The sequence below is a fragment of the Phyllopteryx taeniolatus genome, chromosome 12 (genome assembly GCF_024500385.1).
Source record: "Phyllopteryx taeniolatus isolate TA_2022b chromosome 12, UOR_Ptae_1.2, whole genome shotgun sequence".
Taxonomy (NCBI): domain Eukaryota; kingdom Metazoa; phylum Chordata; class Actinopteri; order Syngnathiformes; family Syngnathidae; genus Phyllopteryx; species Phyllopteryx taeniolatus.
Window position 1 is genome coordinate 14,209,209 of NC_084513.1, and position 14,357 is coordinate 14,223,565.

The following is a 14,357-nucleotide window of genomic DNA, read 5'->3' on the forward strand; positions in this document are numbered from 1 at the left end:
TCCTCATTAAAAAAAAAAGATCATTCAAGCAACGCGTTTTTCCTAAATTTTTGAGATTGCAGGGTGAAAGCTGCAGCTGGCTACTAGTGTGGACTGAATGGGTGGCAACAATGGGAAAATTAAATGCCACTATTTTAAGGGTAATAGCCCCTCAGCAACATACTGAGAAAAACAAAAAATAACTATTAAACAGTTCATTTTTGGAACAGTGAACTGAACTTTGAACTAGATTGCGTAGAAAATAAACTTTCTCAACACTGTAGATTGCACCCTCCAGCATACATTTTTCACTTGGACATTCAGGAAAACTGCACTTTTTGCAACCTGTGAACCTTTATTCTCATCCAGACCTGAATTTAATAGGTTCTTCCTTGGCTCATCTACTCTACTGTTATTCATGTCCGTGTGGCCAAACGTCATTACCATCTACATACGTGTGTTCCCAGTCAGCAGGGTAAGTAGGCCACAGTATGGTATGTGACGAGATGGCCCCTTTTGTTTCTCAACCATCTGATACCCTGCCCACTCAGCTGGAAACCTGCCTCTTTGAACTGCTGGGAAAAAAAAGAAGTGTAGACATTTGGTATCATTTACAGCAGAGGAGGTTTCGACCTTATACCTTCCGTAACTCGGACTATAAAGTCACGGGAGCAGTCCTGGCACCTCTCTGTTACTTGATTAAAAATTCCATTAATAATTGACAAAGTATGCTGTCGAGCAGCGCGTTTTCAAGTCTGAGGTGTGCCACCTCTGGGGGCTGTCAGTGGCCCAGCAGCTTAAGAACAATAAAGAAAAAAGACCTGACTTTAGCTATTGATTTTTACTTTCTGTAGTAGAAGAGGATACAATGTCTCGGGCAAAAAGAAAACTCCTCAAAATAGGCTACATGCATAAATTTGTTAATACTTCTCGTTGTCCTACAAGGAAAAGATTAATAAAATCCGAGGGAGTCAGCAGGTAGTTACAGTAAAGTTAGGAGTATGTGTTTGTCTTCGTTGTGAAGACGCCTTCAGGCAAAACAAGATAGGGCTGAATTAATTTTTTAGGACATAATGTGTGTTAAATTGACTGAATAAAACTTCCATTTGCTTGCGCAGCTCTGTGACAAAAGCTTTATTCAGGTCAACGGCAATCTACACCATAACGGTTAGTGCACTGCTCTCCATTTGGGGACAAGCTCGACAGTGCTGGAGGTGAATTTAAATTGTACATGTTTGGGAAATGGAAACATTGGCTGACAAGAAGTAAAAGAGCACGAGTGATCTTTATTTATATGTAGCCTGAAGTGTTTTATTTCCATTTCAATCCATTAATTATGTCAAACTTTTATTATAATCCCAACTATTGGTCTCCTGTGTAATATTTTGCTGTAATAAGAAGGACAAGGTGTCATCAAATTTCAGGTGATACTTCGGCTAGTTTAAACTTCTAAACTTTTCTTCTCTCGACCAACAAAAGGTACCCAGTTATCTGGAACGCACTGATTTTGCATGAAATGTCATTCAGTAGTGTAAATTGAGTGATTCCAAACCCAGTCTTAGTTGTGGGGATGAGGCCCAATCAAAAATTATTGAATGTGAGAATCTTGCAACCATCATAATCAATAATAATGCAGATGTTATAGGCAGCAATCGGCACAGTCAGCTAAAGACAACCCCACAAGTTTCATATGTGCATTCACGGAAGAGCTCATAATCAAATATGGTTTATCTGAAGTTCAAAAACGGGTATACATTTTATTTGAGCACAAAATGAACCACGCATCAGTTGCAGACAAAACCACTCCGTTTAAAGAACAAAACCAACAAAACATGCATTTCACACAAAACAAATAAAAACATAATTCAATTCAATTCAAATTTACTGTAAATGAATGTGAATGCTATTGCCTTTCTTTTGGGAAAATGCCACTCTCATCATTTTCACAACAAAGTCTGTTCATTTTCTTTGTTTTTGTGCCTAGAATCCTTGAAATTGCTAAGATACAGTACGTTGAGTGCACGTTTGCCCATACTTGGAAGTGGTTGAAGTAACATGGATGCTTTTCCTACTTGTTGGTCTATTGCGGTCATGGATATGAACAATGGATAGACACGTCCCTTTGAGTTGCGTAATTAACACGACGCTAAGCTAGTAGGGGCAAAGTGTCAACGCATTCCATGTTTGTGGATGGCACGAAAACCCAAATACCAAAAAAGCCTGCACATTGTGCTGCTTACAGTTGCTCACGACGCCATACAATCACAACAAGGGAACTGGGAAACCCCTTTCCATAGATAAGAATTTTTTGGGACTCCTTTTTCAAATGTTTTGTATTAATAGCATATGCTTTGACATTCACACAAAACGTGAAGCTCAAGTGTTCATTCATTGCCTTTGATGGGAACTTGGCCACCACGTAGGCAAGTCGTTTAGCCAGGCTGCTATAGCACGCTGGTGTATCTAGTAAGAAATGACAACACCTTCAACCACATTCATCAGCAATGCCAATATCCGTTTCATTACTCAAAAACAACATGAGTCCTGCCAACTTACATCTTTATCTTCAGTGCTGTCCATACATTGTGGATCTATTTTTATCCCTGCTCCTTTTGAATGCGTACCCTGTCTACAGTGAGGAACAGAGCTCAAATGGATCTGAGTGGGTGAGACGATCTGCAATTTGCTTTCACGTTCTGTGGTTGATCTGCTGGTTTTATTCTACAGAGCACCACATTTTGTAAACGCAGACCCAAACAGCCTCTTGCATGTTTCTCACGTTTCCGTTGGAGTTTTTGTAGGTTGAAATGCCAAACTTTTTAGGCGGACACAGGTGACACTGCATGACATAGCTGTTCTTTTAATAGAACATTCATCCATTTTTTTATACCGCTTTCACTAAATCGGGTCGGAGGTAAGCCAAGGTCTATCCGTAAGGTAAATATAGATTTCTGCCATGTTTTACACAAGTCACTTCGAAAACTTTGGTTGTCTGGGACCGCACGAAGACTGTATGTGGTCATGTGACTGCCTGCCTCTTTGATTGGTCAATTGGCGTTAAACACAACGAGTAGTTATGTTAGATTGGTTATGTGACGCAAGAGTTCCTGACGAACCAAACTAGATCGTGCAAGCAATAACAAAATCCTGTAATAAAAATACAAGTAAGGGGAATATAGCTGAATGAAACAGTAAAACTATGTAAAACTAAATGTATGTTGCATTAAAACTGTGACAAGTACAATTTATCCAAAACGATACTTGAGTAAATCTCTCTCTTTACTACTCAGCTCTGATCACACGGTCTAGTCACATGGATCACAAAGCAGTCAATCGGTGTCTTCATTTAAAAGCTGTGCATTGGGGTTTAGCTTGCATCACTCATGCTGTAGAAGCGTCGACTTTCTGCAAATCCTGTCCTTTATGTTTATTTATGCAACTGTCAATCCATAGCTAATCAACATCAACATGAACAACATGATTTTCCACAAGAGAGCATTAGCAAATCCTCACTCCACCTGCATGCCAAATAGACGGGGCACTTGAACATAACGAAGGTAGTCAGCAGAAGCTGTTCGAGACAATTTAATAGATGAATTATGACATGTACACACTAATACGATCCCTCCAGTTTCATTAATGAATTGAAAACATTAACATCATGCAGTTGCCATGCCAACCTGTTACCAGACTCTTCGGCCCAATAAAAGCAGGAAATGTTTTGGAAACTCACCGAGATGTCAAAGAGCTCCTCTGTGTCATCCAACATATGGACCCTGACGGTGACATGCCTTCCGGCGGGCATGGCCGGGGGTCTGTGAGCCGGGTCTAGTGTACTGATGCCAAGAGTCTCCGGGGCTCCGAGACGGTGCCCTGCTCTCGACGTTACGGGCGCCGGGTCGGGATCTGCCATGTTGCCCTGCGCTGCTTACTGCCCACCCTGCACAGACAGCAAGAACGGCATCAGGGGTGACGTAGATATGCAGTGAGCCACGTAACTCCACCCCCTTGTTCACATTAACACAGTAATGACAAGAGCTGGATTCGTGCTGGACTGTTAATGGTCGCCTGTGTGAGAAGCGATTAGTGGAAAGAAATATTAAACGTGTTTCTGATTTCAAGGCACAAATCAGACTGTGGTAATTTGATTTGACATTGAAATTACACGGCTGCGGTGTCAAGATCTGAGAGTCAATAAAAAGGCAATTGATTTGGGAGGCTTGAAGTACAGTATAAAGCTACAGATATATAGTTGGCGTCAAGGGCATTGCAGCAAACACAGCAGACCAGTAAATCAGAAAGACACATTCCCATAAGCATCTTTATATTTAATATCAAAATCAAAGGTTAGGAGTGTGGAGTTTGTTTGTCTCCTTTGAAAAGCTTAGTTGTGGACAATCCCCCCTATGTTTTTGAAAACCTGTTCAAGACGCCCACAAACCCCCTCCTCCTTGAAGCCATGCTGCCTTGCTCAATGCTCTCCTCAGTGCACATTCCATCCGGCAAATGTCATCCCGGGTCCTTGCCAGGTGGTGCATCCGGGTTCTGCGCCCACAAGTGTGGGGAGGCGCTCACCGCCGCAAAGGTGTATGCCTGCTGCAAAACGTTTAGGGCCCAAAATGGATAATGCAATCCAGCAGAGTGCATCAAGAAAACAGGCAATGTTTTGAGGTGACACAGAGTACATAATATTTTTATTTGGAGATATGAGTGATTTGCGTTACGAGCGTAGTCAATGAATGAATTAAACTCGTACCTCAAGGCACCGCTGTATACATATTGCAGTGGTTTACCTACTTTTACACATTTTGGGGAATTAATGAAGTTACAATTTTATTTGGCAGTACAGTGATCCCTTGTTTATCACGGGGGTTAGTTTCCGGTCCACCCCCACAATAAGTGAATTCCGCGATGTAGCATCCATATTTTTTTTTTTCCATTTACAGAGTTTTAATTTTTCATTATTGTTTCCATGACTCTTATTCACCTCTACTCATAAACATTTCATTTTCCCTTAAACACTGTTTATACTCTTAAGCACACATATTAACAGTATTTAAAATGAAGGACTAACCATTAAAGTTGATGTCGATTGTACTGCGGCAAGAGCACTGCGGCTGTCACCCAGATATTATTTCCGTCCTTCTTTATGAAGCAGACCGAAGATTCATTTATGCCATAATGGCTATAGACAGGCATAAACCTTTATTCAACTGGTCGAGAAGTTCCATCTTTACTGCGAGATAGCTGCTATTGCTAGCATCTTGCTCCGCCGCTAACTGCCAGCCAGCAGGTACCTTGTTTGGGCGGCATTGTAGGGCTTGACATAAAGTATTGTAACGTCTTCCAATGATAAACAGCGAGACGATAAACAGCATTACCGTTGAGACGTACACAGTCAACAAACTCTCTCTCGGCTTCAGAGACACTGAATTATCAGCGCTCAGCACAACTGAGCTTTTGTACTGTACTAAAAAGGTGTTTCATTCCCTGTGTTTCCGTGAATTGTCATTTGTTTTTTTCCATGATTTAGCTAAAAAAAAATGCTTAGTTCACCACAGCAATTAAAACAAAAATGTAATTATCAGCAATATGAATATGATTTTTAAAAATCCACGATGCACTGAATCTGCAATAGGTGAACTGCGATATAGCGAGGGAAAACTGCATACAGTTCTATGATATTTGATAAATTGCATCCGGTAGCATTGTAGTGATTAACAAGTCTGCCTTACAACTGAGAGGCAGGGCTCTCGATTTGAATCTTAGCCCTTGGGAGGAGTTTGCATGTTTTGCCTGTGCCTGAGTGGGTTTTCTATGGGTAATCCAGCTTCCTCCCACATTCCTAAAACATGTATGTTAGGTTCATTGAAGACCAATTTATCCATAGGTGTCAATGTGAGTGAAAGGTTGTTTTTCCTCTATGTGCCCTGTGATTGACTCGGAACCAGTCCATGGTGTACCCCACCTCTCGCCCAAAGTGAAAAGAAGAAAGAAAGTTTGACCCTAGAACAGACTATCTCAATTTATATAGATTATTATTATTTTTTATTTTTTAAACACAAACAAGTCAGAAGTTGGCCCGCATTCCACAGCAGATTGAGATGTTTTTTGTTCTTCCAAGGGTAATTGGAAGGTTAGGGAGTTATAAACCTTAGAAGGTTTATAACTCCCTAAATATGCTACAAGATGATGATAAAGGACTACTTTTATCCAAATGAAGCTCCAAAACTCAGTTTAACATAGTTCATTGGCACCAAGGTGCCAAAAGATGGCAGGAAAGTGCTACTTTTGTCTAAATGAAGCTCCTCAACTGACGACAACATAGTTCCTTGGCACCAAGATGCCACAAGATGTCGCATAATCACGAACCCAAAAGAGCAAATAGGGGAATTATAATGGAGGGATAATGGATCAATAAATGTAATTTAAATGTGAATTTTCTAATGCTGAACCACGCTTCAACTAAAACACTTATTTACATGATTTTGGCACTCTCTCTCTCTCTGATGAAAGAAACGTGATGCATCCATCCATTTCATACAATTTATCCTGTTCAGGTCACAGGTGAGCTAAAGTCCAACCCATCTGACTTTGCGCAACAGCCAGGGTCCACCCTTTACTGGTTTCCAGGGCTGGACGCATATAAAGAAACAAGTGAAAATTACAAGCCCACCTAAGTACAATTTTAATCTTCAAATAACTTAACATCCATCCATCCATTCATCTATCCATTTTGTACAGCGCCTGTCCTCTTAAGTGTTGGGGGTCAGTTGAAGCCTATCTCAGCTATCATTGGGCAAGAGGCAGGGTACACCGCCAATGAACCTGACACGGATGTTTTCAGAATATGGGAGGAAAGCAGACTACCTCAAGACAGCCCACGCAAGCATGGGGAGCACATCCAAACTCCAGATTCAAACCCAGAACCTTTGACTACGCAGCAGACATGCTTGTACTCTCCAGGTGTGACGCAATCACTGAATAAAAATAAATGCAATGAAAAACGAATATAATCAGCTTGAATTACACGCAAATGTCTCATGTTGGGCGCATATGTACCAGTAGCCTGATAAACCTGACATGTGTTCAATGCAAGCAAACAAACATTTCAGATCAACACTGGTGAAATGGATGTCTGAGGAAGTGTGTGACACACACACACACACACACACACAGCCTGCCATGGTATTAAATGAATCACCTGGTCATGAGTCAAGGCCAATGACTTCCTCTGAATAGGTCACTATGCAGAGACCTGAACAGTTTGTCATTGTACACTGGTGGCACATTGTTGCTCGGTGTCATAAAGCAAAGTGGCCCTGCATGAAAATTCCAAAGCCCGTGGAAGTGTTTTCCATGGAAAATGACCCTGCCTTTGAACATGCTGGCTTGAAATTCCCCACTAGTGTGTAATATGGAGCTGTAAAAAAAAAAAAAAAAAAAAAAGCTGCTGTCTTAGAGACTCTCCTGGGCTGGAACAGTGGTTCTTCTGTGTGTCGGGGCAACACACAAGGGCTCCTCAGTGAGGGTCAACACTGCACAGCTGGAATGCTTTAGTGACAGCTGGATGGCCACAGGGCCTTCTGCACCGAAACAACCAGCTGTGCCAAAACTGCAACCACAGGAGCATCCCTCACTCACACCGGGGGTGTGGTTGGATCGTGACAAATTCCCACTGAGATTATTTGCCAATTGGAATTCTGTCATCAAGAGAGCAGCCAAGCAACACCAAGTGGATATCTATAGAAGCGGGGGATGCAATTTAAAGCCTCCGCGGGGATAGCGTGGGATTGAATGGAGGAATCCACCGGTCCGATTTTCTAATGTAGGTTAATGGAGCAGACTGGTGCAAAGCTCAGCATGCATGTTTGCATGCACCATGTGCAACGCGAACTCGACTCACCTGGTCAGACAGTGCAAACTAGAGTACGGCTATAAACGTGCATTTCCGTGCATGTTCGGCTTCGGAGGAAAGGCGACACGGCCGCAGCCTCCGCAAAATGTATTAATGTCACGCAAAAAAACCAGAGGTTCGTTAATATGGTGAAGATTTGCCTTAACTGTCTCCCACGAAAGCCACAGGATGACGGAACAACCACGGACGACTTAACCCTAATCTCCCCAAACAAGTTGGATCACTTCCTTCAAGAGCACACGGGACTTGGCGAGCTCGAAATCTTACCCGTTTTCCCCCTTGGAAATGCGTCTTGTTAAAATTCCACACCTTTGGGTTCCCCGGCCGAGTTGGTTACATGGGCGGGCCAAAGGTACACGCTCACGCAAGTCCAGGTGACTTTTTTTTTTTTTAGCTGCTGCTCGGACCGGAGAAGAGACTTTTTGCGGTCGCCATGGCGGACGTCAGAGAGAGAGAGAGAGAGAGAGAGTGAGTGAGCGAGCCGGCGGTCGCAGACGAGATTACAGCGAGCAGAGAGCCCGATTTACTCCGTCTGGTTTCGGTGCAAAGGAAGGCGGTGCAGCCGGGACGAAGAGGCACACTGGAGGAGCTACACCCCCACCTAGAGGCCAATCTGGAAACGTCACTTTTAAAACTAGAAAACCCTATGGAGTGGATTTAAAAAAAAAAAAAAAATTGGGGGGGGGGCATTTTATTTTAGGGGGGGCTTATCAGTTTTAGGACCCCCCCCCTCCCCGAAGCCCCCCTAAAAAAAGGCCAAGCGACGCCCATGCTACACATCTTTGTTCAAATGCCAAATTTTTGTTATAGAAAACTGAGAACAAGACAGATAATTTAAAATATTTTTCCACCACTATTGTGGCCTATAACCTGCGCAACACAATAGACAAACAATCCCCACTTTTTTGTGTTCCATAGAGCTCCATGGTGTGTGCAAATTTAATGGCTTGGAAATTCTCTTGTAAAATGTGACCATAAACAAATGTCAGGAAAAGCCTGCTAGAAAATCTGAACTTTATTTGGGCTTCATCAGAGGCACTTTTTAAATGGTGGCAGGTGTGTGCTGACTTCCATTTAGCATGAGTTCAAAGCAATAACCCACAATTGTCCCAGAAGCATTGTGGCTTGTCAATATGTATTTCAGCAAACTCCTGTCTCAAACTATTTCACTGATGATTGTGAGTTTTCCATTCAACATTTCATTTAGAAGGGTACCAACAACGCTGCCTGTGCCGTGTGTGCAATAAGAACACTGCACCTACTGTGAAACGAACAGCAGGCTCAGTTCTGTTGTGGGGCTGCTTTGGTCAATCTGGCACAGGACGTTTTAAACCTGTGCTGGGCACAAATAAATGTCAAGACTATCAAGGCATTCTGGAGTGTAATGTGCCGCCCAGTGTCAAAAAGCTTGGTCACATTTGCAGGTCATGTTCCTTTCAACAGAATAAAGACACCAACACACAGCTTATTAAAAACAACAACAACAACAAAAACCAAGAACGGCTAAGAGTAGAACAAAACATCGGACTATTCTATCTGAAGAGTCCAGATATAAATACTACTGGACATCTGTGAAAGAAGCTGAAACATAGTCTGGAGAAGCCACCCTTCAAACCTGAGAAGATGGGAACAATTCAATCATAAAGCGTGGACAAAAGTACCTTTTGAGACTTGTTAAAAGTCTCACTGAGTTACAGAAATCATTTGATTGCAAAAGGTTGTGCAATCACATTTTTGTACAGGCCAATTTCATTAGTCCTTTTTTTAGTTTCATGTTATTTTCATGATAATTGTGGGGTTTTCTTCCATTAACACACAGGTACCAACAATTTTGTCCACGTGCTCAAAATTGCCGTGATGTCTTCCATGATTTCAATGTCATACCATGCTTCAACATTCCCTGGCTCGGCTCAGCACACTAATCAGGCTCAGACACATTCCAGAATCACCTCAATAGTCCAGCATTTGTCATAGTAGCCATGGAAGACTTCCTGTTGTCAGCTGGCTTATGGAAACATCTGATAACGTGATTGTTCGTTGGTGACAGTATAACTCTGGAACACGATTCAATTTCAGTTGAAATCCGAAGAATCAATATACAATAATTGCTTTATTTGATATGTTACATATTTACATGTTAGTTGTCATGAAGGCACAGATCACACAACTTAATATGTTCCACAGTAAAATAACAGACATTTCTAACAGAAATATTGTATAAAAGCTGGTAAAAAGCAAACATTTTAATGCTTTAAGTAATATAACTGATATTGTGCATCCGAATCTATTGATAAACACACACTGGCATCATTCTACAAAAGGAGTTCTGTTTCCAGCTCACTTTTTAAACACAATATGCCTTGGGCAGGTTCATGAATAAAACAGTGTTTTTAGTCAACCCCCTTTGTGTGAAAACTGTTAAACATGATATAATAAAATGGAAACAGTCTTAAACGTCATAAAGTACAGAGCATCTGTAGTTCAGCGGAGTTGTAAGTCAGGGCTGGTGCCGTCATCTGCGTTCCAACCAGAGCATCCTGCCCTCTGATCTTCATGTTGACAAACTTGATCTTCCAGCTGTTATTCTCCAGCGGTGAGCGAATGAGTCCAAATATTTGCTCGAACATGCCGAGGCAGGTCGTGTCTCTGTGGATGGTCCCGGCAACGCCCACCAGAACCAGGCCGTGGGGGGAGGTCAGCGCCTTGAGGCCATGCGGCTCCAGGTTGGGGCTGAAATGGAGACGCTCCTCCTGGGTCAAGGCCAGGAGACGACAGCTGACCAGTTCGGCACCCAGGAACTCTTCCGTCTGCTCATTGCCAGCTCTGAGAAAGACAAGTGCAACTTTATAATACAGTGGTGCCTTGAGATTACTTGTTCCGTGACCAAGCTCCTAACTCAATGTACTTGTACAGTGGTGCACCTGGTGGTGTAAAAAGAATTAAACAGTTTGTGAATCATGATTTCATGCTTTAATTCAATGTAAATTGTGCTGCTCCTTCTAGTGTGCACGCCTTGGCCACCAGGGGGCAATATAACACATACATACTACACAGATTTAATGATGAAACACAAAAGAAATCGCAACTCATTATATACATATACAATAAACAGCTTGAAGAAAGCACTTAGCCTCGTTTTTGATGAATTGTTCACTAACTGCTGCTTGTTGTTAAGTTCAGTACTACTATTTAGCGTTCAAAGCTCAAAATTTTGCTTGCAACTCAAACTTTTAAGTCAAGGTACCACGCTGCACTAGTTATTGAGATGTACTTGTATATCAGTATTGACAAGGATACCTGGCAACAAGGCGGAGCTTCACATCTGGCCAGAAGTGTTGTGGTCCCCAGTCTTGAGGTTGCTGGCCAAGTGACGGGTTTTGACTGTTCAACAGTTGGAAGAACCAACTGCAGAACTGCTGCCCTAGGACCAAAGTGTCACAGCAAATTTCAGCCTTCACGTCTGCTGTCTTCACTGCTGTGTTTGGCAGTGGTCTCTGTTCGGTGTCATCTGTCGCTCCTGGATTACGTTCCTCAACCACCGTCTTAAAGGAACCACAATGATGATTTTTTTTTCACCTACTAAAATAATTATGTTATCTCCAACAAAAAAATCAAGTCAAAATATTCAATATATTATGTATATAAATATACAAATAGTTGTCTCTGGAGTGCCTGCCAACCCATCGAGTGTGAAATACAACCAAGTAAATCTGCCTACAGTGAAACCCCGTTTATTGCAAATTCACCATACGATTTCAAAAAAATGTTTTAACCCTCACGCATGCTTTAAACACATTCAAACATGTTAAAACACACTTTGCAAACACATTATTAACATATTTGAATACACAGAAAAATTGCAAGCATAAAATGTATAGAAAACACTGTAGCGTTTGTGTAAATGCATGTGCCTCTAAAGGGTGGGTCCTGGTGTGTGACATTGGCGAATCTGCGTGTGAGTGTCTGGACGTGAGCTGTGGCCGACAACAGCTCCAGCATCTTTCTATATTTAGTGAACGAAAGTGCTGTAGCTCTCCTTTCCAACATGGGAGAGCATCACAATAAGTAAATATTATACTTTACACCGATCTGATCGGACTGATCGGTATTGGCCGATAATTAGCATTTTATGCTGATCGGCTGATCAGATTTAACGTCATAAATCACTGATCCTATCAATGACATCATTGATCGGCTCCGCAAAAGACATTTACTCTGCGTCGCCATCGTGTACAGTATATTTGAATCCAAAAGCTGGTATATTTTTAGCCTTGTCTCGTGTCTTTTGACGTAGTACTGTAAATATCTGACAGCCAATAGTTATTTAAAAAAATATATGTCGGCGGTGTGGGACAGACAACTCGTAATGCCCGGATCAGACCACAAGACAAATTTGTCAGACTGCTGCAATAAAATCTTATATTCCGATACCACCACATCCTGTATTTTACAATCACTGGGCTTTATCTTGACAACTCAATTGCGACCAGATACACTTGTTACCATGGCCACGACAACAACAATCGATCCTGTCGTGTGTATTATAATAACAAAATGGGGGGAAATGTGTGCTGGTGGTCACCGGTGATCGGGAGAGCACATTAATTCAAGGCTTGCTTGAGATATGTTCTCATACTTTTAATACGATACCGCTCGTAAGCAGGCAACAAAACGTAATGTAGCTTAGCAAGCTAGTGCGAGCACTAACGGTTGAACCAGCATTCTGTTGAATCATGCTCTAAATTTTCGGCGTCTGTGAAGTAATTTAATTATAATAAAGTAATTGTAATAAAGAATGGAGTACACAAGTATATACAGTAACTGAAGTCATTTAGACACATTGCTCCATCTTGTGATCGGATCGGTGATCGTTTTTTTAAACTCGGTGATCGCCCCCTAAAATCCTGATCGTGTAAAGCCTAGTATATCTACTGTGAAAGCCTATTAAAAAATTATTACTTGACTAAATTTTTTAACAAAAATGTCTTGTTCCTTAGGGTATTTTGACAAAAGCATGTCACAGACATGTTACTGAGACACCTTGGAACGAGTTTAAATTGCGAAAAAAACCGCACAATATTACTCCTTTAAAAGGAATGACAAAGTTTATTTCACGAAAACGATCAAGATCAATAAATCCTTCTCCTACTGTTCCCACCTGCGCTGTTGACCAGAGCTCCAGCGTCCTCTTCACCAACTGGTGTTTCTCGCTACTGGGGGGCATCGCCACCCCCTCTTTAGCCAAGTATTTGAATATGATGTCTCTGTGAACCTTCTTCCTTTTCAGCAGTTCCTCTGCATCTTTGGTGAAGGAAAGGATTGTTTCTCTGGCCTCTGAATAAAAAGAAAAGAAAAGAAAAGAAGAGGACAGACGATTACACACTTATTTTCAGTGCAAAATCGACCCTGGAAAGAAGTAATATTGATATTGTTTGGGATTTAACGTGATAATAATTTTTCTCGTTCCTTAGAATCAACCATGTGAAGCTGATTAAAAAAAAAAAGAAGTCCAGATTTGTTTTTAATAGCGTCTTCTGCAGTAAAGTCATTTCAGCAGTGGCTATAAAACGAACGAGGGTGTCGTTACATTGAAACCTTAACACACATTGCTAACTATCACAGAGAAGACATTTACCTATAACATCTTCCACCACAATCATCTTATTGGTAACGGTGTCACTCAGTGAAAGTAGGTCCACTTTCGACATCAATTTAAGTATTTTTAAACATCCGGACCGCTCTGGTTCTGACAGAGGCGACATCTTCTTCTCCACAAAGTAAGCTAGGAGCCTAGCACAACAACACTGCTGAGTGCGACGCCATACATATCCGGGCAAGACAAGTTAGGAAACCATTGTTCCGGGATAAAGTCTGCGATTCATTTTCTTGCAAGTAAAAAATTCTAACGTATAAATGCTTTTGTATCAAGAAAGAGTTTATCTGATGTTAAGGGCAATACAAGGAGTCATGTCTAATAAAAGAGCCACCAAATGGGTAGGTCTGAGGTTGTCGCTACATTAAAAGAAAATGTAAAAATAAATACATCAAATTACCGTTCACCAGCAAAGTTATACTGTAGTATAATATATAATATCCATCCATCCATTTTCTGAGCCGCTTATCCGCACAAGGGTCGCGGGAGTGCTGGAGCCTATCCCAGCTATCATCGGGTAGGAGGCGGGGTACAGTTCAGTACACCCTGAACTGGTTGCCAGCCAATCGCAGGGCACATATAAACAAACAACCATTCGCACTCACATTCACACTTATGGGCAATTTAGAGTCTTCAATTAACCTACCACGCATATTTTGGGGATGTGGGAGGAAACCGGAGTGCCCCGAGAAAACCCACGCAGGCACGGGGAGAACATGAAAACTCCACACAGGTGGGGCCGGGGATTGAACCCCGGTTCTCAGAACTGTGAGGTAGACGCTCTAACCAGTCGTCCACCGTGCCTAA

At 41.8% G+C, this 14,357-nt stretch overlaps 2 protein-coding genes across 7 annotated transcripts in view; both read right to left on the reverse strand.

Moving 5' to 3' along the window:
* LOC133486501 (FERM, ARHGEF and pleckstrin domain-containing protein 1-like) overlaps nt 1–8,438 on the reverse strand; it is a 54,893-nt gene extending 46,455 nt beyond the window's left edge. For 2 of the 5 annotated variants that reach the window (XM_061791775.1, XM_061791774.1), the window contains exons 1-2: nt 8,165–8,435; nt 3,713–3,919 (exon numbers count right to left, since the gene is read on the reverse strand). In XM_061791775.1, coding sequence (XP_061647759.1) covers nt 3,713–3,892 — 180 coding nt within the window. In that variant the 5' untranslated portion in view covers nt 3,893–3,919; nt 8,165–8,435. Of the gene's footprint in view, nt 1–3,712; nt 3,920–8,164 lie in introns of all 5 variants that reach the window. The other 3 variants (XM_061791777.1, XM_061791776.1, XM_061791778.1) reach the window with 3 other exon arrangements.
* Nucleotides 8,439–9,988: 1,550 nt separating this feature from the next.
* On the reverse strand, nt 9,989–14,105 carry c12h3orf38 (chromosome 12 C3orf38 homolog). Of its 2 annotated transcripts, none has more exons than XM_061791780.1 (4): nt 13,951–14,105; nt 13,056–13,231; nt 11,195–11,439; nt 9,989–10,720 (listed from the first exon to the last, which is right to left on the reverse strand). In XM_061791780.1, the coding sequence occupies exons 1-4, from the start codon at nt 13,997–13,999 to the stop codon at nt 10,354–10,356; spliced, it is 837 nt and encodes a 278-aa protein (XP_061647764.1). In that variant the 5' UTR covers nt 14,000–14,105; the 3' UTR covers nt 9,989–10,353. The 2 variants fall into 2 exon arrangements, with proteins under 2 accessions (XP_061647764.1, XP_061647763.1); XM_061791779.1 differs by lacking the exon at nt 13,951–14,105 and adding an exon at nt 13,533–13,731.
* Between the last annotated feature and the right edge of the window lie 252 nt (nt 14,106–14,357).

Coding starts and splice junctions, on each gene's coding strand:
- c12h3orf38 (XM_061791779.1), bottom strand. CDS start 13,659: ATGTCGCCTCTGTCAGAACCAGAGCGGTCCGGATGTTTAAAAATACTT. Junction 13,232..13,532: donor TGTGGTGGAAGATGTTATAG/GTAAATGTCTTC, acceptor CTTTTTATTCAG/AGGCCAGAGAAACAATCCTT. Junction 11,440..13,055: donor AGCTCTGGTCAACAGCGCAG/GTGGGAACAGTA, acceptor GGTTCCTTTAAG/ACGGTGGTTGAGGAACGTAA.